Source organism: Gopherus evgoodei, chromosome 8 (genome assembly GCF_007399415.2).
Source record: "Gopherus evgoodei ecotype Sinaloan lineage chromosome 8, rGopEvg1_v1.p, whole genome shotgun sequence".
Taxonomy (NCBI): Eukaryota; Metazoa; Chordata; order Testudines; family Testudinidae; genus Gopherus; species Gopherus evgoodei.
This window is the reverse complement of record NC_044329.1, coordinates 37,595,705-37,621,122: the sequence shown is the minus strand read 5'-3', so window position 1 is coordinate 37,621,122 and position 25,418 is coordinate 37,595,705. Positions and strand designations below refer to the sequence as shown.

Genomic DNA, 25,418 nt, shown 5'->3' with positions numbered 1-25,418 from the left:
TTAGAAACTACTGCAACTTGAAATGGGGTAGAGCTATTAATCTTTTTCTTTTCACTTCATGATGCTGCCATGGAGGCTACTATCTGAACTGATCCTGACATATCATGCACTCAAGTCATAAACCAAAACACAGAATTACTTCTATAGCTACGTGCTACTGCACAGTACAAACACTTACAGGGCAAACAAGTGAAGCAAATAAAATACATTCTATAGGAAAGGTATTTGGCTCCAGAGCAACAGCTACCAGAATTTTAGCTGTATGTGTCCAAAATGAAGCAAAGATCTTAACATTTTTTTCTCCCCATATTTAACTAAGCCTAGTTTCAAATAGAAGTATTGCTTCCAAGACAGAACCGACAATTTACCCCCTACTGGCAGATTCCACAACTCTTAAGTTACAGTAACCATTTATTTAACACGTGTACATTAAGTCTTCTCATCAAAGTAGCTGCTCTAAGGCTTTGCAGAGAACGCTATGAGCTCCAAAGTAACACTGTTCTAGTAAAGCAAATTTTAACCTTGAAGGAATATTGTGTTTTTTTCATAAAAGGATTTTCTAACTAATTTTTTCTTAACCAAATCTAGAATAAATACAGATATAAAAGTGAGCATCCAAATGCTCAAGATATTGTCAATGGAAGACGTATCACACATTCTGGCACACTGTTGCAGGAAAGCTCCCTTCAAGAGAGATCTGAACAGAAGCAGTGTTAACTCTTATCATGTCAATCTTAAAATTATACCTGATGCATATTTACAATGGATTTGTTATTAGACATCAAGAAACACACATGTTCTGGCAGATATGGTTATTCTAAAACAGTGGTCACCAACCGGTCGATCATGATCAACTGGTAGATCCTGGAGCCTCTGCCAGTTAATCATGATCTCCGGCTGCTACAAGTCACTTCCAATCCTGACCGAGTAGTCCTGAGTCCCTCCGAGCTCGCTCAAGTGCCGCTCCAAGCAAATTAGTCGAGATGCTAAGCTCAATCCAGCACAGTTGGGCTCAGGCAGGCTCCCTGCCTGCCATGGCCCCACGCCGCTCACAGAAGCGGCTGGTACATTTCTGCCGCCCCTGGGGAGCTGGGGGGGGGGTGTGCTGGGGCAGGGGCATCACACTGCCACCTCTGCCTCCCAGGGCCACAGAGATATGCCAGCAGCCAGACACCTCTGGGAGCAGCATGTTGCCACAACAGGCAGGCAGCCTGCCTGAGCCCCACTGCACCGCTGACCAAGAGCTGCCTATGGTAAGCACCTCACTGCCAGAGTCTGCACCTCGCATCCCCTCCCACAGCCCCCTCCTGCACCCAAACTCCCTGCCAGAGCTTGCACCCCTCACTTCTGCACCCCAACCTCCTACCTCAGGCTCAACCAATGCGCACTCACAGTTGAGAATACTACTGATTTGGGACAATCCCTAAAGAATTTTAGATCTATAAACCACAAATGACACTACTAAAAAGTGGAACTCATGAAATGCCCAGTGGATTCTGAGATTAGGTGCAGTGTGAACATATGACCCCTGCACCCAAACATCTTCCCAGAGCTTGCACCTCTCCTTCCTGCACCCCAACCTCCTGCCCCCCACCACACAGTGAACCACTCAGCCCCAGTCCAGAGCCTGCACCCTCTCCCACACCCCAACCCCCTGCCCCAGCCCGGTGAAAGTGAGTGAGGGTGGGGGAGAGTGAGTGATGGAGGGAAGGGGAAGGCATGAAGGGGGCAGGATCTCAGGGAAGGGGCAGGGTAAATCCTGGATTGATCTTAAATTCAAAAAGTGATCTTGTGCGTAAAAAGGCTGGAGATCATGGTTCTAAAACTTCAGAAAGTTCTGAAGTCCACACAATATATTGTATGTCCAGATTGGGTAAAATTTACAGATTGAAACATATTCCTGCAAAGCAGCATTTTGATTGGAGAACTATAGACAATCTGAGGGCTGCAAACCATGATCTCATTGTCCAAGTTAAGAGTCACTACTAAGACTGACTTTTCCCTCAGCCCATTGACCTTTATTATGTGCACAGAGAAAAGGGTGGGGAGGAAAAGGTATATACACCATAACAAGTTGTTCCATTTTACAGAGACTGGAACTATTTGTCCTAAACCTTCTCCAGTACCTACTACACAAAGATTCTGAGGGGCAAAGAGGTTTGAGAATACTCAATATTAATGGCAGGCAGACCACCAACTCTGAACATTCACATACCTCTCTGCCCCTCAGAATCTTTCTGTAGTAAATACTAAAGAAGGTTTAAGACAAATAGTTCCATTCCCTATAAACAATGACCGATCCAATCATTTCCACACTGAGCCAATTCACAATTATTTAGGTCTAGAACAAAGCACTCCTAGGCTATGTCTACACTACACACCTTTTAGTGACACAGCTGTGCCGCTAAAAGGTGTGCCATGTAGCTGCTCTTTGTTGGCAGGAGAGCGCACTCCCACTGACAAAATAAATCCATCCCCAAACAAGAGGCGGTAGCTTTGTCAGTATAACTTTTGTCACTCCCTGGGGGACGGGGGGTAAAATGTGTCTCACACCCCTGAACGACAAAAGTTTTACCAGTGACAGTGCAAAGCCTTACAGACATGACAGCTTCAGATCATTGCTGTCATATCTCAGAGGTTTGACACTTAGGGCTTGTCTACACCACGCATCTTTTAGCAACAAGTCAGCGTGTAAATGCTTTTTGTCAGTACATTGTTGGCACTTTTGCCGATAAAATACTCCCAGTCTCACGAGCGGTGTTAACTTTGTTGGTAGAGAGTGCCACTTGCATTGGCAAAACTTGTCTTTCGCAAGGGGGCTTTAAATACTCGCGAAAGACAGAAGTTTTGTCGACAACTTCGCAATGTAGACATACCCTTAGTGCCCCTTTCCCTAAGGAGTTAGATTATTATTATAATCAAAATAGCGTTTGTGACTATTAAGACTTATGAATGCAGGAAAAACATACAATTAAAAGATGACCCGATGTTTTAATTCTGATACAAGTTGATTACCATCTGATGTCAGGGAGCAAATAAAACAGGCCTATAAATAAAGTGCTGGTCATGATGTGCTGTGCTTCTCTGGAAAGCAGATGAGTAGTTGCCAGGAGAACAGTTTTCTGTTTATTTACAGCATCTGCAAAAGCACTGCTGTTTTTAAAAAAAGGGGTGGGGGTTGAAAACCCTAACACACATTACATTATTAGGACCACTGAAAATTGATATTTGTTCATTCTTCCAGAAAAAAAATCATCCCCATAGCTGACTACTATTAGAGGAGGACAAAGACTCAGTCTTGTAGAAACAGGGTCTGAGTTAAGTTTAACAAAAATGAAGACAAAATTATCTTTATTAACTGGAATTAGAAGGAAAAATAGAGTTGCTTGTACTTTTAAAAAACAATTTTAAACGTAACTGCACAGTTAGCCAATGGCACAGAATTATATTGTGCTTACAAATAGCTACTAAACACTTTTACAGAATGGAGAAAAGCAGTGAGATTTATATTCTGCAGACAGTGTTTGTCTAAGGAGTTTGCTAACTTTACTAATTCAGTACAAGACATCCTAGAAAGAGTGAATATTGCTATACCTTAAAAATGAAGAGATGAACGACGTCTTCAAATAAAAAGTATGCTGAGAAAAGCAGATTCCTTACAGAAGTAGATGACTGAAGTCAGGTTTGAGAAAGTTACCATAGTTAAGTTTAACATTTCAGGTTGTGGGGTTTTTTTTTTGGTTGGTTTTATTTTATTTTTTTTGGGGGGGGGGTGTTTTTCAAAAGGCGGAAGCTTTAGGACCATTCCAACATCTCAACACCTTAACTTTGCTGGATTACAAGAAAAGAGCATACCATTACAGGGAAACAGTACAGCTCAAATTTACTTTTGTGTATTACATATATTCTACCAGTTTATGGTTACAAGAGAAATTTTAAATTCTCTTCAAAGAAGCAGCTTAGTGAAAGGGGCTGCCATCACAAAAATGTAGTCTTTGGAACAGAAGCACTTTCCAAATATTGATGTTAATTTGATTTACACCAGAAAAGGCCTATCAGGTTAGAAACCTATAGCATTTAATCATGCAGAAACCTGTAAACTACTTATGTTTATGATAGTATGCTTACAAAAATAAAAGATTAATGATACTACATGCAAGAGACTTCAGATAGTTGCTGATATAATAAAGCAAACATTTTAAAATATAACATACCATATATTCCTTCCCACTCTGAATCTTTAGATAGTGAAGAGAGAGAATGAACAAGTCACTATAATAGATCAGTATCTCAAAAGGCAAAAGTATTCAAGGTACAATCAATAAAAATAGTAGAGTATCTTAATTGTATAGCCCCAGAATCCAACAGAACTATAATTAGAATTAGGCCTACTAGATTTTTATTGATAGGTACTGTTTCATTATTTAGTTGCTTCAAAATATATAGTTATTTTAATTCAAACTACTCCCTCACAGAACACAGGAGTACTATATCACAGAACAAGTTGTAAAAACGATATTTTTGTAAATTAGTTTAAGCAGATTTCAGAGTCATTCTTGCAAATAAGACGTGTTTCTAAACTGCCAGGAAGAGCTACTACACACTTCTGCACACTGGCAATTTTGTATTATAAATTGCAGTTTAACCAAACTTCAGTGTGCACTGGAATTATACCACCACCTAACGCTCAGTAAAAGTATTTCTGCTGTGCTGAATTCCCCCCCCCCCCATCATGTCACAGATTTAAAATTTGTAAAATAAATTTGAAGATAGATTTTCTGCACAAAAGTGTGTAATACCAAGCAAAAACAGGACCTTGGAAACACTGCCAAAGAGTGATGCATTTGTCCAATTACTAAGTCAATTCTCCATCAGTGAGGGCATGTTCCAATCTCTGTTCATGTTACTGCTAATATCCCTTTCATTTTAAATATCTACATTGAGTAAACTGGAACAAATACATACACTGTGAATTTAAATTCAAGTCATTTTCTGATAGAATTTATTGCGAGCAACATACTAGATCCTTACCTCTAATTGTTAACATCTACTTTCACTCATCATGTATGGAACAAACTTTCAATTGCAGTGTCTTTTGTTCTTTAAGCTCAATTTTGCATCAAGACATTAAAATAAATGCAAGCAGAAACTACAGCCTTGCAAACAACTGAAATGTCATGGGCATTTGAGAGAGTCTGGATAAGCAAGGAATCAATCCCTAGAGATCTCACTTAGTAATTCCCACCTACTTTGACCACCACTTTCAATGGAATGCTGCTTCAACCCAATTAGGGCCTGATTTTCAGAAGTGCTGAGCATCTATAACTTCAGTTTTAATCAGTGAAATCTAAAGGTACTCATCACCTTTGAAAAATCAGGTTCTTGCGCAATATATTATCAAATTTATCTTGCCATGATTAATATTCAGTGGCTGGCCAACTAATCACTTTCTCCAAAATATTTACTGAATTCTGGACTGCAAGTCTTAGAACATTACTGACCTCAAACCAGCATGCTGACTACTCTCTCTCTCTCATCCTCCACCCTCCCCAATCCCAGCAAGTTAGTTTTACAAAAATATCTTGTCAGATCAATCTAAGTTGACTGCTATTTAGAACCACTAAATATTTTCAACCCATTCTTTCAATTTGACCTTGGACAGAAATAAAACTAGCATGTTTGATTTATGCTTCCATCTATTCATTTAAAAGATGGAATAATATGGGGCATTCTGTGCTCTCCCTAGCTGCCAAAATATAGCCAGCCCATGTGACATAACTGTGCTCTTCATACCCACCAAGACTTACAAACACCATCAGGCATTGATTGCCTAGCCAGCTACTGAATTTAGACAGAATTAATGGACAACTAGCATTAAAAAAAAAAGATTGGTGTTCTACTACTTCTGATTACCTCTCAACATACATAATATGATCACCATATGCAGATCTGCCAAGAGCTCTAGAAGCTACAGAGGTCCCCTTACCTGTTTTTACAGATTTCCATACACCCTGTTTTGCAGCTTTCTCCTCTGATTGATTACAGATGTCTCTGTTGCTCCTCTGAATTCTAATCTGGATTCATCTCAAACTTGTATGTCAGCAGCCAAAGAACCTGTCCTTAGCTGAACAGATTCTTTGTTCCCCCTCAAACAATATTTCTAAGTTTCCCCACTAACTTTCTTACAATAGAGGGCTCTAACCTCTTCCTACAAGGACATGGCATAGATTGGATTTCTGAGGAAGTCAACCATGAAGTCCTGCTGGTTACTTTACTAATAAGGTTCCAACATAATTTTATACAAGCTTGGCTTCACACTGTTTAGTACCTACAATACATGCATGAATACCACTGGATTACCAGTCCTGGTTAAAAGGCTATCAGCCAGGGGGATTATACATTATAATGGCACCAAGCTGGCAACATACCATTCAGTTCTGTTTCCTTGAATATAAACAGCTATGTAGATCAATAGGATCCCATTCCATCAGTTGTCTGTGTAAGACCTCAGCAAGAATTCAGGAGTCTGAGGTTCTAGAGGTGAACTGATTCCTTATCCATACTTACTCCTGCATTTGTTCAATGCTTGATTGTCAGCACATACTTCTTACAAGTTTATTTTGAGGGAAGAAGCAAGCAATTTTTGGGAAGATCTGTCATTTAGGCCTCATGCACAGATTTCCCAAGCTGGATAACAGTTTATCAACTTTCTGCATATAGTTTCTCACACAAGACAAACTGATAAAACAAACTCTTAAAACAATTTAAGTATGAACTTCTTGAAATGTTTCAAAATTACAGAATTTGTACACTGTAAATGTGGTTTTGATTACATATTCCCATTTAGGATTTGCCTCGGTTCTACTTTCAAACCTAATTTATAATCACAAGTTTTTACTCTAGCCTTGTCTTGTGTAACAAATCTTTCAATTAAGACTTTCAATCTACAGGATCCCAAAGAGCTTTATGAACTTTACAAAGCTGAATACAGTTAGTTTCCTACCTACTGAAGTAGGGTGGAATGTAGCAGTTTAATCTAGGTCTTCTCCTGGCATCTATCCTAAAATTCTGCATAAGGAATGCAGTCATGAATTGTACCTGTTAACATATGGTACTTCAATGGTTTATTCCTTTTAATTAGGGTCCCCATGTAAAGATTTTAAGTTGACAGAATGTTCTATGGAATTTGGCATTTTGCAAAACTGCTGTAGAACTCCTTGTTTTGGGTGCAGAATCTGCCATTTGGTTGCAACCAGGTGCCCCAACATTTTGCTCACATTGCCCCCCAAAGACCTTGGTACCGCCTCTTTCTGTGCTACTTTCAACCACAAGGCGGCCTGCATTACATAAGCAACACATTCACTTAGCCTGCTGCCCCATAAAGGGGGAGCCAAAAAATGAGAACAGCTCTCCTGAATTGTCAGGACCACCCTAAAAGCAGAAGTTAAGAATAAGCTGAACAACTGTGGGCACTGGACAGAGCTCTGTCCCACCCAGACGGATATATGATGGATTAAGGCAATATAGATTCAAATATATAGCCCTAACAACTACATCACAACCCTACCATGCCCCTCCCCTCATCCCAAACTAAGTGCTGTGGTGGAAACGGGCTCCCTCCCTTCCACTCTCCAGCAGCTGGTACTATTCTGACGAAGACCCTAAATATCCAGCCTTATTGGAGTTCCATAAAAGATATTACTGCATCTCCACAGAGGAAACTACAATTATGAAAAAACCAACAAGCTAATTAAATTAACATTGCAAAGGAATGGAAGATTTGCTGCTGCAGAATTTGACTCCATTATGTTTAAATACTCAGGGCCTTGATTTTAATGTAAAAATGTGCGGCTGGGTCCCCAAGTGTCTTTCCCTTTTCAGGGTGTTGTTTTTTTTTAAAACTTCAAATCTGTTCTTGCTGTGCTATTAATAGTCTCCTAAACTGAAGGAAAACTATTGAAAGATTTCTCTGGTTTAGGATTACTTCCCAGCACCAGAACCTGATTAGTAAAGTAAGCCTTGTTTCTTAAAACTTTTCAAAGCATGAGATAAGACAATTTGTATTTGGTCCTAATGACGCAGAAAGCAGAAGTTATCTGGTTTAACAGCCTTAAGTTTTTAAAATCAGTTTTTTGGGATGTGATCCAATCATTTAAGTACTATTTAACAAAAATATTGTGGAAAATGCTTGTTAATTCTAATTAAACAATTTGAATGACTTCAGACCTCTGCCTGGAGAGGTAGGGGTAGGGAGAAAATCAGCCATGCTTTGAGATGAGTAAATAAAAGCTATGTTTTTTTACATGGCAAACAGGAATGCTCTTGCACTGGAAATTTTATTTAAGGCTTCCATAGCACTCAGAATCCAAAACCACCACATTTTCAATTAAAGCTTCTAGGCACTGTGCTCCTATCCGCTTAGAAAAGGTGAGCTAAAGTAAAACAGTGAAAGACTCTTGAAAATAAATCTCTTTATAAAAAAAAAAAAAACACACAACAGTCAAGATATATGTACAAGATTCTGAAACATTAACAGATTCTTTTAATTCAACTCAGACCCACCAACCAGCATAGATGTGATCCACTTGTCACTCAAACAGAAATGGGAGCATTTACTCAGGGATTATGACTCTAAGGATGCAATGACCAAACAGATTACTCTTTCAGTTAATCACCTGACTAAACATCTCTAGCATTTGAATCATTAGCCTTTCAAAAGGACAAGTCATCAGGACATAGATCCCAGAGTCAATAATAAGCATGCCCATGTTAAGTCCTGAGAGCATTCACGGATTTGGAAAGCAAACTAGTTCTGCAAACACTCAAGACAAATCCAGGAATACAACTACAGACTTATCAGTGCATATCTGACTTATCAGTGCATATCTTCCTCACTATTTTGTGGTACATAGTAGAAAAAGGACAGGAGAGATTAAACATGAACTTCAGACACTACCAGTAAGCAAACATACCTGATCATTGCACTTGACTTTCCAGCTGCTTATGAATCTGGTATCACAAACAGGTCTACAGCAGGAAGAACCCATATAAACAAGGACTACAACACTGAAGGCCCACTATGCAGGAAAGATACATCATTTCAGGAATAGCTGAAATCTGTGTGCCTGCGCTGATTCAATGTTCCATGCTGTCCAATCTATACAGCACAAGGCCTAGAAATACATAACTCCTCATTTAACATTGTAGTTCTGTTCCTGAAAAATGTGACTTTAAGCAAAACGATGTTAAGCGAATCCAATTTCCCCATAAGAATTAATGTCAAGGGGGGAGAGGAGGGTTAGGTTCCAGGGAAATTATTTTCACCAGACAAAAAACTACATATACAGCTACACACACAGTATATGTTTTAAACAATTTAATACTGTTCACAGCTATGACGACTGTGAAGCTTGGTTGAAGTGGTGAAGTTAGAGGGGGGAAGATTGAGGTACATTTCCCAGGGAATGCCTTGATGCTAAATGATGAACTAGCACTGGCTGAGCCCTCAGGGGTTAACACGTTGTTAAATGTCGCCTCTCACACAAGGCAGCACGAACACAAGGGAGGGGGGAGACAGCGACAGACGCACACCTTGTGTGTGGGGGGGGGAAGAGAGAGAGAGAGATGCGCACTGCCCCTTTAAGTAAGCTGACCCACTCTTAAGTGCATTGCCTTTTTAAGTGGATCAGGAAGTTGAGACAGCAGCTACTGCCCCAAGCTCTCTGTCTCTGTCCATCCGTGTCCTCTACCTGCTCTATATGGAGAAGGGGTAAGCAGGGTGCAGGAGCAGGGAGACACCCTGACAGTAAACCCCCCCCCCCTTCCTCCTCTCACAGCAAAGAGGAGTCTCTGGGAGCAGCTCCAAGGCAGTGGGGGGAGGGACAGCTGAACTGCCAGCAACTGATAGCCTGCTGGATGGCTGCATCACAGGGAACTTAGGGGAAGCTGATGGGGGGGGCTGCCGGTCCACCGTGGTTAAAAGCTCCCACCAGGTAGCTGCAACGGGCTGCTCTTCCTGCAAGCAGCGGACAAAGCAGGCAGCTGACAAATGACATTAGAAGGGAGCATTGCATGACTATAAACAAGCATGTTCCCTAACTGATCAGCAACGCAACAACGTTAACCGGGATAACTTTAAGTGAGGAGTTACTGTAGACTGGTAATGCCAGCAGGAAGCATTTTCCTCCTCCAGAATTTAAGGAAGAGAACAAAGCAGTACACCACTAGGCAGTATTGTTTAAAATCCATGATGGACACATGGTTTGGAAGCCTCAAGTGAAGGTAGAAAGATCCGGTATTTTTATCTAAACCCGCCACAGAAATGTGAACCCAAGTAAGAATGTATGTGAAACATCACCAGCAGTGCTAGTTTCTTTCAGCCCCCCTCAAATTAAGCTTTTAATCACCAAGCTACCACACTCCATATTTCCTTTAGTTTATCCTAATGGTATTCAGCTTTTTCAATGCAGATTCAAATACTGAGTAGTATTTAATTGAAAAAGTTTCACAAAAAAATTCTTAGTGCTTCTAGCACCTTACGTCTTCAAAAGGTGAAGACAGAATTAACCTTCACAATAGTGCTGTGAGGTGGTGAATATGCATACACTATTCCCAATTTTAAGTGAGTAAACACAGTTTAACCTGCTCAAGGCCACAGTACAAGTTAGTGAAAACCAGGAACAGAAGCCATCTCTCTCTCGACTTGGTCCCACGCTCAATCTACTACATTATGTTATGTCTGATGACTATCCTCTGCTTTGGCACAAAGCTCAAATTGCTGAAATAAACCAAATTTTAATTTTCATACCTAGATTTACAGGGTAATATTTAAGCAGAGTATTCAAGCTAAAGTTCTTGACTGGACAGGTTTAAAAATACATACTATTATATATTTTTCCAAAGCTACTCAGTCTACATACTACTAGAAGATGTTTCACCCAAGCACTAAACTGAAAATATATGATAGATTTCCTCTTAGGTTATGACCTATGCTTACTGGTTTCCCACAGTGATTTCTCCAGTCCAGTTTTAAGTTTGCTAAGTGATGGAATTTCCACTTCATTAGACAACAAAATACTGAAGTCTGTATGAAAGTGTTTCCCTATATTTAGCCTAGTTTTCCTTTGTTTAATGCCATCATGGATTTGTAAAGATCAAATCCTGTCAAACCAATCTGATAGCTTTCTTTGACAGGATAACGAGTCCTGTGGATAAAGGAGAAGCGGTGGATGCGGTATACCTAGACTTTAGTAAGGCATTTGATACGGTCTCGCATGATATCCTTATCGATAAACTAGGCAAATACAATTTAGATGGGGCAACTATAAGGTGAGTGCATAAATGGCTGGATAACTGTACTCAGAGAGCAGTTATTAATGGCTCCCAATCCTGCTGGAAAGGTATAACAAGTGGGGTTCCGTAGGGGTCTGTTTTGGGACCGGCTCTGTTCAATATCTTCATCAACGACTTAGATGTTGGCATAGAAAGTACGCTTATTAAGTTTGCAGACAATACCAAACTGGAAGGGATTGCAACTGCTTTGGAGGACAGGGTCAAAACTCAAAATGATCTGGACAAATTGGAGAAATGGTCTGAGGTAAACAGGATGAAGTTCAATAAAGACAAATGCTAAGTGCTCCACTTAGGAAGGAACAATCAGTTTCACACATACAGAATGGGAAGAGACTGTCTAGGAAGGAGTATGGCAGAAAGAGATCTAGGGGTCACAGTGGACCACAAGCTAAATATGAGTCAACAGTGCGAAACTGTTGCAAAAAAAGTAAACGTGATTCTGGGATTTGTTAACAGGTATGTTGTAAACAAGACACGAGAAGTCATTCTTCCGCTCTAGTCTGTGCTGGTTAGGCCTCAGCTGGAGTATTGTGTCCAGTTCTGGGCACCGCATTTCAAGAAAGATGTGGAAAAATTGGAGAGGGTCCAGAGAAGAGTGACACGAATAATTAAAGGTCTTGAGAACATGACCTATGAAGGAAGGCTGAAAGAATTGGGTTTATTTAGTTTGGAAAAGAGAAGACTGAGAAGGGACATGATAGCAGTTTTCAGATATCTAAAAGGGTGTCATCAGGAGGAGGGAGAAAACTTGTTCACCTTAGCCTCTAAGGATAGACCAAGAAGCAATGGGCTTAAACTGCAGCAAGGGAGATTTAGGTTGGACATTAGGAGAAAGTTCCTAACTGTCAGGGTAGTTAAACACTGGAATAAATTGCCTAGGGAGGTTGTGGAATTTCCATCTCTGGAGATATTTAAGAGCAGATTAGATAAATGTCTATCAGGGATCGTCTACACAGTATTTGATCCTGCCATGAGGGCAGCGGACTGGACTCGATGACCTCTCGAGGTCCCTTCCAATCCTAGAGTCTATGAATCTCTTTATGTCTTGTCCCTTTAAACTACCACTTTTACCATTTAATCTTATTTTTATGCTGTTATTCATCACCACAGCATCTCAGCATGTTCCACCTAAAATCAATATCAACAGCGAAGTTCCTAGTGGACTTCATGGAGTCCAACACTTCTCCCTTTATAGGTTAAGCTCTGGTTGGGGTAGGGGAAAACAAGAATGGCGTTCAAACTGCAAGTGTCACAACGGAAAGACTCAATGTTTTGCAATGTTTCCTAAAGTGGGTTAGGCCCTAAATTCACCTGATCTCCTCTGCAATACTGTTCTCTAGGCCAGATCCAACAGAGAATGCTGTGTCTGCAGCTCTAATAGCCTCCCTTCTGGGCTCAATGATGTGCCTGTCCAAGAGGAGCACAGCCTTCTCAGTGGCTCGTAGATAAAAATTCAGTCTGTGATGTGGCTGCTTTCTAATCTACTAACTGCTTAAAAAATTAGGACCAACTCCTTAATTTTGGCATTGGAAGTAGACTAGGAGCCAGTGGATTAATCTAAACATAGGCCTGATATGCTCATGGCAGTCTGAACTAAGAAGAAATAATTCCAAAATAATTCTCCCTTCTTAGTGATCACATCTTTCAAATACTTTTGATTATTTCCTTTTGTCTCTTCCCTACCCTTCCTCCTTGTTCAGCTAAGCACCACCTATTACAGTGATTCAACACTTCCCTTCATAAGACCCTGTTTTAAGTTGCTTAAAAACTTTGCCATAACTAGCCATTTAGGCTGAACTTTTTCATGCCAGGTGTCTATCTCAGACTAGATTTTTTTTTTTTTTTTAAAGTTTCAGTCAAAACAGGTCAGTCGTTTCTGAGAACAAGGTTAAGGAAAATACGCTCATTTGTTTATTCTAGTAACCTTTTCTTTGAGAAGCTATAGGGTCTCCATGGTTTAGAGTGGGGACTTGAAATTTGGCAGGGAGTGGCCTTTGTGTTAGGGATGTGCTTTGCTGTTCCTGCAATACTGCCAAAATTGAGCAAGCCTTTGTAAAATTTCAATGTGCACATATTCAGAGATTTAGTTTACCATCTAAAAGTCTCTGAAGATTGCATCCTCACTGAGCATGATCCTGCCTTTTACAGCTCCTGGTGTGGATCAAACTGTGCATATGCCATCCCCACAGAGTGGCTGTACGTACTCCATACTCTCTGGGCAGGAGTATGTATAGCTACTCTGTGAGGATTGGTATGCTAAGGCCAAACTTTGCCAGTAATTATACCTTGGGGCCAGCTCAGCACCAGAACTGAGAGCAGGGAAGGAATTTGTCTCCCCTGTGCTCTCAATGACACATCTGTTAGTGTGGAGCAGCCTCTCTCAAATGCATAGACAAGTGTGGGAGCAGGGGAGTAATTAGAAAACAAGGAACCTGGGACTGAAGCTGGGAGAGAAAAACTGACCATCATGAATGGGGGACATTTAGGGGGAGGCATTATGTGTATTGAGACGGGATGAATACAGGGACTGGAAGCTTGAGGGGCAGGGAATGAGGTAAAGACTGGGAGTCTTGAGGCAAGATTGGGACTAGAAAAAGCACAAAGATCCAATGGGCAGCTGGGAAAAGGGACTGTCTGGATAAGGAGACAGATCTTGTCTGCCCTGGTTGCCAGTTTGATAAGGAGCTGAGGGTCTCAGGAAGAGAACTGGGACCAGAAGCCAGGAAGGGATATCACAATGTATACACTCAAGGGGGCCAAATTAAGTTGCACAAGCATTTCCTAAGTTTTGATGTCTGATGGCTTGTTAAAAGCCACATAAGAAGAGCATGAAGATTGCAAATTGAAAAAATGAAATAAAAATAAACCACATTCAGGGCCGGCTCCAGGCACCAGCTCACGTCCAGGTCTTCAGCCGTGGGTCCCTCAGTCACTCTTTGAGGGAAGGACAGGCCACCGAATTGCAGCTGAAGAATGAAGCAGTGTGGTAGAGCTGCTGCCAATCGTGGCTTTATTTTTTTTTTTCCCCCTCTTTGCCACTTGGGGTGGCAAAAAAGCTGGAGCCGGCCCTGCACAAATGGCATCCTACTGATTCCCTACTGATGAACCATGTGGTGGTGAACACTCAGAGCCACTGCGCAGACCACTGCCACTTGAATTAGAGGAATATCTGATAGCAACAATACATTGTCATCCACTCCAGCACTAGAGGGGATGAGACATTTTGCAAGTGGGTTTCACAGATATTGGCTGACAGAGGAAGGTGACACTTTAGAACCTGGAATATAATTCAAAGTTCTCTAGTGGTCTGAGCCTTCTCTTATTCCTCCCCAACATGTTCCCTGCCCTGCTCCTCTCTTCCCCACCTCTGGCTCCTCATTCCACACCCACTCTCCTTGCCTGTCCACTCTGCACAGGAAGGGACCTCAAGGGGTCATTAGAGCACTCCTCTGCACTCATGGCAGAACTAAGTATTATCTAGACCAGACCATCCCTGATAGAGGTTTGTCTAACATGCTCTTAAAAATCTCCAATGACTGAGATTCCACTACTTCCCTAGGCAATTTATTCCAGTGCTTAACCACCATGACAGTTAGGAAGTTTTTCCTAATGTCCAATCTAACCTCCTTTGCTGCAATTTAAGTCCACTGCTTCCTGTCCTATCCTCACAGGGTAAGAACAATAATTTTTCTCCCTCCTCCATATAGTAACCTTTTATGTACAGTACTTAAACTTATGTTCGCTCTCAGTCTTCTCTTTTCCAGACTAAACAATTTTCTTCAGCCTTCCCTCATTGGTCACATTTTCTAGACTTCTCAGGCCTCTCATCCAAGTTGTAGTCGCCTTGCACAGTCAGTCCGAGCTTCCATTACAGCTGCTCATTGGACTGCTCACACCACCCACCCTAAGCTCCTAGTCCAACCATTCTCAATCATCTCCACACACACATCCCCCCAATCTCCCAGCTCCAGTTTCTCTCTCCATCCCTGCCTACCACCCCAGTTCCAGTCCCCACCGGGATCTTTGTTACAATATACTCCTTTATCTCATCCAATACCCTGGTCTAGCTTTTGCCCCCTCTGCAATTGAGCCAGATGGCTTCCTCCTATACCTGTGAGAGTGCCAGCACTGGGGTCATTAAGAGAACAACAGAGCTCTCAGCTCCAGTAACCAGCCCCACTTAGACCCAGAACAGCTTCAACCCTGTAGCCATGGAATGGAACATGCTCAGTCACTCCATGGAATGGCACACAACATTAGGAACTGAGAGCTGGAACATGCACAGTGACACAATTCTCAGATTTTAGCTGCCATGAATCTTGGAGTATGTGCAAACAGAGTTCTCACAGCCTTATAAATTGGCCAAATTTGGGGAGATTTCCATGGAATAGCAAAAGAACATCCCTGACACAAAGGCCATCTCCCTGCCAAATTTCAAGTCCCTGCTCTCAAATACAGGGGTGGCTAAGGCTTCTCAAAGAAAAGGTCAGACTTTTTAAATTGACAATTCAATGTATTCTACCTTAGCTCCTTTCCCCAAAACTTCTCTGTGAGGCAGACACCTGGCATGGAAATTTTCAACCCAAACTATTAAAGTTCAGCAAAGTTTTAAGCAACTGAAAACAGGTCTTAAGGGTGCTTGACACTTCCCATAACAGGTGCTTCTACTAGCCCTGCCTATAATTTAGTTCTGCTAATCTTGTTATAAGTCACTTTTACCCCATAATTATTTTGTTGTTCTTCAGGGAACTGCCAGTTTGTATGGACCTGTGTAGTCCCCAGAAATGAACAGTGCTTCCAGAGGAAGTGTCCCTGCCTGGGGGAGTACAAAACAGAATATTTTACTTACGGCTTCAGACTGCCTTTAGCTGTCAAGCTGTACCCTTCTTTTAGAGTGAAAATATTCTAGCATTTGTCATGACCCATTTTTTCCTACTACAGGTCAGGTGACTTAGCCCCTCCCCCCATTGCAGCAACATCTTGAAACATGATCTGGCTTTTCAGAAGGTAGCATCTGTCTACCAAAGGAAAGCAATTTCTAATAAAGGAAGAGAGTTATCTTAAGTCTTCTACTGTTTCCCATACTTCTCCAGATCCCCTACCCAATTTTCATTTTTTCCACTTACCATTCCCCTTTCAAAGAGCTCTAACCATGCTTCTTCCAAGCACTATCAGAAATAAACAAGAGAGCGCACTGGTTGACTAGAACTACTTTTAAAGAATAAGTTGCATTTTCAAATGTGTTAATTAAAAAAAAAAAAGTGTTAGCTGACATTACAATTTTTTTTAATCTTGGCAGGGCCACTAACTTGTCTTATGTTTAATCCTGTGAAATAACTTTGGATGCTACAAGTACAGGTGCAAACACAAAGCTTATGGAACAAGAAGCTTCATACAACCAGTCATTCAGACCCCCTTCCCACTCCAAATACACACCCAGAGCAACAGGTTTCAGAAATCTTCAGGATGGATACAGCACTCTTCTCTTCTAACCCTCCTCTGGCATAAAAGACACAACTCAAATGGGTCAAATATTTCAATTCCCGCGAGAGTGCCTTGGGACATTCTCTTCCACAGAGGCCAAGCGTTTGTGCATGAGACAGTTGTACCAGTTTTAAGTTATATATGTTTACGCACTATTTTAGTTGAACTAGTGTAAAACCACGTGTTCTTGCATTACGCTGATCCTGTTTAAGTATGGCTTAGTTTATCTTAAGTCAGTAATGAATAGAACTAAGCTAAGCTAAAAGAAACTACTCTTAACTGAATAAAAACCTACACAAGGTTTAGTACCACTAATTAAATTGGTTTTAAAAAACTTCACCTTTAAACTGGTGTAAACTGCGTGGATAAATCTTAATGTCCCTTTTGGATATATTTATACTGGAATAAAAGGTGTGTGCTGTTTTAAAAATATGTTAGCAAACATTTTAAAAACCAGTCTATAAACAAGGCAAGGTGTATTTTAGCACATTAGCTAGTCATGGCATACCCTAGGCTTGCCTCAACCATCTAGCTTGTGTTGAAGTGTTTAAAATGTACCTTGTCCCAAGTACACTAAAATTTTAATAAGTCAAAATGTGTTAGCTATCATTTAAACACCTGCCCCTCACCCCTACCTTAGCCCAGTCTAGACAAACCCTCTGAAGGAGATAGTAAGGGACTGTTTTCTTTCCCAAAACCAGGAGGGTCTGTCCCTAGGAGATGGCTCACAGGAATTCATGCTTATCTACAGATCTGGTGTTTCTGCTGCCTCATGCCCCTTTCTCTGACTTTCTTTTCACTCGTAACCCATTCTTCTCCTGGCAGCAGTTAATGCAACCAATTCCTTGATGGGACAACATGGAAAGCTGTCCCAGGGTTTGAACAGGGAGCTAGAAAAGAAAGTGGGTCAACATAGGTTTGGGCATTCCACTGTGAAATATTTTGAGATTATGCACAATTTGGAAATGTTGCCTAAAGCCTGAATGAATGACAGCCTTCCCCCAAACATAGAGCATATTTTTGGTGGGAGGCTGCTTATGCTCTTAAAACAGGAAACTGCTTGAAGTCATTGTTCTACCCAATTCTAAAATATTTTAAATTGAAGTTTGCCTTGATAAAAATTCCATTTGACCAGAAACTTACCAGTTTCAGCAAGTGTCTGTAAGTAACTTAGATAATTATTTCACATCACCATGGTTTCTTGAAAGGGATATGTTTTCTTTGCACTGGTAACATTGTATACTTTCTGCATTTCTTAGCTTGCCAATTTCACTTTCTGGTACAATGCTGCAAATATTTGATTGCAAATACTAGAAGGTAACATTTAAATCCAATCAGTAATTGTTTCCATTAAAGTTCAACAACATAGGGGCAGTATTTCTATTAAGAATCTGATTTTTTATTTTATTTTATTTTTCAGGCTCTAAAACCTACATTTTTGTCATACCTCACGGTGACAAACGTAACTACAAATGAGAAAACATTTTGATTACATAAAGCTAGCACCAAGAAGTCTCTTATAAGAATATAGAAGAAACTATTTTGCAGAGGTCAAAGACTGATTGAAGTGACTACAGATGTATTTGACAGCCACAGCAGAGCACTAACATTTCACCTGTAAGTTTATTGAAATGATGAGTTCAGAATTACACATCACTACTCTGTGAGGGAAGGAGAAAATGGCAGTTTAGCAAACCAGTTTCCTTTCCTTGCTCCTTTAACCCTCATCCATAAACTTACTTTAATTCTTAGCTTGGTTGATGACAAATGCCATTTACTTCACTTTATGGTTTCTTACATTATAAATGAAGTAATACTGACCCAGAAAGCCTCTTAAATGAGAAACTATGAACTGTCACTTTTCTCAGACTCTCCACCATCAAAACACATTTTAAACTTGGTTAATGTTTCATGTGACCAAAAAACAACAAATGACTGAACTTGTGAAAGTAAAGCTTCCAGTTACAAGAAAATACTATACAAACATAGTACCTGCTGCTTCTAGCAAGGCTTCTAATCTTGCTTGTGTTTCTGGATCCACAGTTCTTAAGTCGGTGCCTTCTGCAGCACTGGATAAGAATAATTCCGATGTTGTTTTAAGCACTGGGTTATCCAGATCTTCTTGGTCCAAAATAAATGACTCAACCTGTTTTGAAGTTAGAGAAATAAAAACCATGAAATGTCAAACTATAAAAATATTATAACTTCATTATTTTCTTAAAAGGAATATTATAGCATTTTATTTTAAACAGTTTTCCTATCAAGCTTTTTTGTTAGAAAAAATACTAGAACTACATCTTCAAGCATAAGATTATGGAATTTAAAATGTTTTGAAAGGATTCTCTAGGTTAAAGGATTAATAAAGGAATAGAAATTTTCACCTCTAAATCACCTGATCAAATCTGGCCCAGATCAACAGTGGTGTTTATAAACTGAGTTTGTTGTCTCAGTTGAGTTCCTGAAATGGAGAGACGTCCTCATCAAAATCCACACTTAGGTCTTTTGTACACCGAGAGTTTTGCAGGTATAGCTATACCAGTATAGCTAAACTTGGCAAAACCCTCATAGTGTGAATGTAGTTATAACTGGGCTCTGAAATGATAAGCTATACTGGTCGAAGACTGCTATCCTACCACTCTGTGCATCTGTGGTTCTCCACCCACAGGCCACTTGGAGCTCTATCAGCACACAGCTCCGGCTCATGTGACATCCTCAGGGCCATGCAGGTTGTGTGTGTGTGTGTGTGTGTGTGTGTGTGTGTGTGTGTGTGTGTGTGTGTGTGTGTGTGTGTGTGTGTGTGTGTGTGTGTGTGTGTGTGTGTGTGTGTGTGTGTGTGTGTGTGTGTGTGTGTGTGTGTGTGTGTTTGTTCTATATATGATGGATGCAGCCCACAATGGTAAATAGGCTAAGAATCACAGCTATAGGTGATCTCTACATAAGATCTGAAGGTTCTACATTAAGGTCAAGGAGAGCTTTACAATGAAATATGGCCTTTATATAGTAGCAACTTAGCATCTGTTCAACATCACTTAGTAGGAATATACCAATAGGGTAATGAACAGATAATTCACCTTACATACCATTGCTCTCGGCCCTCTTTTACCCATTCTCTTTTCTATTCCTTCCAATTCTCCCAATTCCCACTCCCTCATTCCACAATAATGATCTGCAGTTAGATAGTTACTGCTTATAATTAAAGTGTCATCATTGGGGGTTTGTGTTAACAGCTCAGTGAGAGTCATGAGGACAGAGAAGTTCATTATTCAAAACCCACTGGTTCAGACTGTCTGCAGACTCAGTAACAATCATACAAGCAGAGTTTAACTGTAGGTCACAAGGGCTAGAAACTTTTTAAAAAAACAAAACAAAAAACTTTAGGTTCCACAGAATTTGATGTGCCATTCAGACCATAAGATTGGATGGACAAAATGTTTGACATCACTAGACTTGACATTTTCTGTTAAACACATTTTCCAGAAAAGCAACATGTTTGCTGTATGTTAGCACAGCACTTTTAAGTGATATGGTATGCTACTCTTAGCGTCAATGGCAGCCAGCTGGTGTCTGCTCAAAGACAGCAGTTTGTCACCATAAGAATTTTAAGAAGTGACACTCCTGGTTTAGCAAAAATACAGACCATACGCATATTATGATTAATACAGTTATGCTACTAATATTGAGAAAATGTTACTGTGAGCAAGAGAGTTGAGAGGTTAAGGAATAACAGCTTAACTACATCAACATGAATGAAGTTGACAAGCCATTTATGACTCATCAAAATATATTCCTAAGATTTTTCTGCTGCACAACTCCAATTCCATGTTATGTTCACTTAAGGACTGGAATAAACAGGTTCCTGTTAGTCTCAGAGCATCTTCTTCACACTTATGAAATACACTCCTGTTTAGTGTATCATTTTTGTTCATTATAAAACCATTATGCCTTGGATAGGTGACTTAGCTAAATCAGAGCTTCGGCCTGAATTAAAATTCATCATTGTTAAACTACACCTCTACCTCGATATAACGCGACCTGATATAAGACGAATTCAGATATAACGTGGTAAAGCAGTGCTCCAGGGTGGGGAAGGGGCTGCACACTCCGGTGGATCAAAGCAAATTCAATATAACGCGGTTTCACTTATAACACGCTAAGATTTTTTGGCTCCGGAGGACAGCGTTATATCAAGGTAAAAGGTGTGTCTCCATAACTTGTAGGAAGAATGTCATCCTACATGTATAAGAAGTGGCTGCACAACAAAACTGATATATTTAACTTACTTAAATTATAGCCAAGTAGTTATGCACTGTATACTTATATTATTTCTTTAATTACAGACAAACTGATCTCCCTTTTGAAGATATAAAAGTTTATTAGATAATATTTAAATAAAGATGATACAAAGAGTTAAAAGCGTCAGTTATTGGTCATTGGGGGCAACATACAGAGTATAGGGGGATGCTGGTATTTGGGAATTGGTTAGCACATAACATATACAGTCTGTAAGGTCCCCCAATGTGGGGTGTACGGTGGGTGGGATCAGGAAGCAGCAGGGAAGCAGTGAAGGTACATCGCTCATATAGTGGGTTATAGGCAGTCATGGGTATAAGTAAGCGGGCTGGGTAATGGGGACAGGATGACCCTCACATGGTGCAATCTAGTTCGGTGGCTTTAGGGCTTAGGGGATATGGTTCGGTAGGGGGGGTTTATAGGCCTCCTCCCCCCCGTGGGTGCATAGAGCCACGCCGGCTCACTCTTGGTATTGGCGGTGGCCGGTGATGTGCTCTGTGTAAATGTCTCTAGACCACCGGATAGTGTCCGAGACCATCAAACGTCTCATGAGCCGTGCATAGCGACGGCCCACCCCACAGGCCCTGAGAACTCGTTCATTACAGGGGTCCCAGGCACCCAGCGCCCCGACGATCAGGGCGTCGGTGTAAACCTCGTAGCCCTTTGCCCGCAGGATGTCAGCCAAGGGGGCATATTTTTCAAGTTTGCGGGCTCGGGCTTCGCGGAGGGCCAGGGTCCTGTTCTCAAACGGGATAGTCACGTCGACGAGGATGATCTTTTTCCATTCCTCGTCGGTGACGACGATGTCTGGGCGCAGCAGGCTGTCGGTGTCGGGGATGGTGCGGTTGACTGCAATATCACCCAGGTGTGGGGCAATGGCCTTCACCAGCCGGTCCTGGACAGCATTGTGGCGCAGCTGCCAGGCTCTGGCGTGGGGTTTGCAGCTGCACAGCACATGGGGCAAGGTCTCCAGGGCGTATCCGCACTTCCTGCAGCGCTTGTCTCGGTTCCCGCGGTGGACGGCTCCGTTGAGCGGGACGCAGTTCAGGCGGGCGTGGTGTATGAACCGCCAGTCGGCGAAACGGGTGAAGCTGCCCGCAGGGAGGAAGTGATTGCTGGAGTCCCACTTGCTGGTCACCTCAAAGGCCTTGCCCTGGTCAGGTTTTTTCCTCAGGGTGTCCACGTAGAGCGCATGGACAGCGGCCTTCAGTGATTTCTCCAGCACGCCCCTGGCTCCAGGGCTGATGATGGTGTTGCCCTCCGTCTCGATTCGCGGCACCAAGGCTCCCAGCTCCTGCCGTTCCTCGCTCCATACCCAGCAGCAGCCCAGTCGTTTTCCCAGCCGGCGCGTGGCGTTTCGGGCGCGGGACCACAGCGAGGCGATGTCGCCCCCATCCCGGGCGAATTCGCCATCCAGGGAGCCGCTCAGGAAAGTGGCTACATCCGGGCCGGACGGAGGCCTGCCAATTCGCTTCTCGGTGACGGTGCGTAGGGCGGCCGCTGCGACGTTCTTTACCGTGGCGTCCGGGCACGTCAGGAGGCGGAAGGCGTGCGTGACGACCGCAATGTCGCAGAGGTCACCCATGCGGGGGACGTTGGCACCGCCGTGCCTGTGGGCAATGTATATGAGCTCATTGCTGGCTCTCTGGGGCAGGAACAGCCACTGCTTAACCAGCTGCCGGATGGTGTTGTCTGCCCTGTTGAGGGGCACCTTTGCCACGGCGGAGCCTCTCAGGACGAAGGCGATGCGGGGGATCAGGAAAGTGTTGAGGGCGTTGATCTTCTGCCATGGCGCCAGCAGGGATGCGTCGATCTTGGCAGCGTCCTGTAGGATCTCCCGGATGGTGTCCTCAGGGGTCTGCCGGACACGGACACCAGTCGGCGTGCCGAGGTGTTGGTACGCCTGCCCTTCTGCCAGAGGAACGACGGACTCGCCCTGGATCTGGAACTCCGTCGTCTGCACCGAGTCTCTCTTGCTCCCATCGACGTGGAGGGATGCGCACTTCTTGGGATGAATGTTTTAGCTATCACTGAAGTGACTGTGTGCAAAATACCACGCATACTCAGCAAATCTTGAAAATGACTTTTTTTTTGGCAAGTTTGCCCAACCTTAACAGATAGGGAGAGGTCAATCTAACTATAAATTATTACAATCTATTCCATGGATTCTGCTCCATTCACATTTTGTTTCACGTGACTTCATTTTTGGCCCTCTCATAACGCATGACCTGGAAGCAAAGAACAATTTCCTCCTTGACTATTGCCAGCAGACTAAAGTCAAGGTTTGTCTACACTACAAAATTAAGATGACGTAACTTAAGTCGATGTACAGACACCAAAGTAATTAAAGCAGTGGTTCATGCCAACACTTGCTCCTTCTGTTGATGGTGCATGTCCTCACCAGGAGCACTCCAACTGAAGTGGGACATTTTGGGACACTGATAGCTGAAGCCTGGGAGCCCTGGAGCTGACAGCCTCAACTGTAGTCTCAGGACACACACCTGGCCTACCCTCAGCTGTCTCATGGGCACGGACTCAAAGCTGTGAGCCCCCACCCCAACAGCAAGAGCTGTGAGCCATCACCTGGCTTAATTTCACAGTAGGGAGCCTACCAGCAGTGAAACTGACATTCTTGTCAGTTCTATGGCTGCTATTTCACATTTCAGATCTGACTCCAGCTGTCAGCCTGCGGGAGTCTCACAGCTAGAACCCCCTCAATCCCTGCCCTAGGCACTCACAGCCAGGAGCTGGAGAGGAAATGTGAAATAACAACAGCTATTAAACTGACAAGAATGTCAGTTTCACTGGTGGTAGGCTCCCTGCTGTGAATTAAGACCCACACAGGCTCATAGTTGAGGCTGTCAGCCCCTGGGCAAGGGGGGCTCCCGGTGAGGGGGAGGGGAGAGGAGCCCAAGAGGCAGCAACATGGGGAAGGGAACCTCACGGCTTGCGCCCCGCTGACAGCTCAGGCTGTCAGCGCCAGGACTGGGGGCGGGGGAGGGCTCCATCCAACAACTTACTTACTGTATAAGTAACAGTGTCTACACAGACACTGCATTAACCCAACTACATCGACATACGCATTACACCTCTCATGGAGGTGGAGTTATGATGTCAGTGTAGTGGGCCACTTACTTTGGCAGAAGCAGCATTGTAGTATAGAAATTGACATAATTAGGTCGATGTAAGCTGTTTTCTGTAGACTTAACTCTGTAGTGTAGACCAAGCCCCATTCCTATTTGCAAAGACAAGGGCCAGTAACAGAACACCTCCCTGCTTTGTTCAATGGCACAATACTCGTTCTTTGCTAATCTAATAGTTTAAAGCTCACCGTTTTACCTCTCCACACAGAAAGCACATTTTAGCTATGTGATCCTGTTCTGAATTGAAATCATTTCCTTCAGTTAAAATTCTTAACTGAAGTTATATTCACATAAGCCAAATATGAACTTACAAGACAAAAAGTTACAGTCAGACAGACTAGTAACTACAATTTCCAACCATGAACCAGATAAACAGGAAGTTTTAGATAAGAAAGAAGAGAGATTTAATATTGCTAAAATTTCTCTTACCCAGAATCCTTTTGTAGCCCATCTCCTTTGAGCTTACCTTTAGGTTCAACTTACTTGTAAAAAGTATCAGAAGATAGTCACATTTAAAGTTTCAAAATGATATCTTACTGCATGTACTTGCTGTCACTTTAAAAATGTGCTGCCCACTAGTTCTGTATCATGTGCAATATGGGAGCTGGTTGTCACACAATTTAAGATGACAAAGACAACTTCCCAGATCACTGTTAGCTTGAAATTGAACACAATTCTGTGCCTATTCTAACATGTTAAAAAAAAAAAGCATATCTGAATTAAAGAGGGCTGAACAAAGAAGTTGCTGCCATAAGGTAAAAAATTTCACACCCTAGGCATTTACAAATTTGCTTCTCTTGTGGCAGCACTGAATACTCCCATCCCTCGTACCCCCCACAAGCATAGCCTTAAGTATGAAAATACTAAATATACAAACAAATCACAGAAGTGGCTAAGCCAGGATTGCCAGGGCCTTTTTTGTGTTTAAGACAAGTTTCGCAAGATTTTGCCATTAAAACGAGACTGAAAATTGGCTAACTGACATTGTTTCTCAAACATTAGGGACACAGCTATTACAGTGAACCAAGATTCTCTGTCCATACAGCTGTTGGGAAGAAAAACTAAATTAGCAGGATTATGTTAACTCAAACTAGAAATTTCACTTCATTTAAATATTAAGCATATGCACTTTTGTTCTTTTTAAAATAA

The 25,418-nt window shown here is 42.0% G+C and overlaps 1 protein-coding gene across 9 annotated transcripts in view; it reads right to left on the bottom strand.

Annotated features, from left to right (window-relative positions):
- LOC115656464 (ankyrin repeat and KH domain-containing protein 1) overlaps positions 1-25,418 on the bottom strand; it is a 187,357-nt gene that overhangs the window by 144,338 nt on the left and 17,601 nt on the right. For all 9 annotated transcript variants that reach the window (XM_030573221.1, XM_030573215.1, XM_030573218.1 and 6 more), the window contains exon 2: positions 18,829-18,982. In XM_030573221.1, coding sequence (XP_030429081.1) covers positions 18,829-18,982 — 154 coding nt within the window. The remainder of the gene's footprint in view (positions 1-18,828; positions 18,983-25,418) is intronic.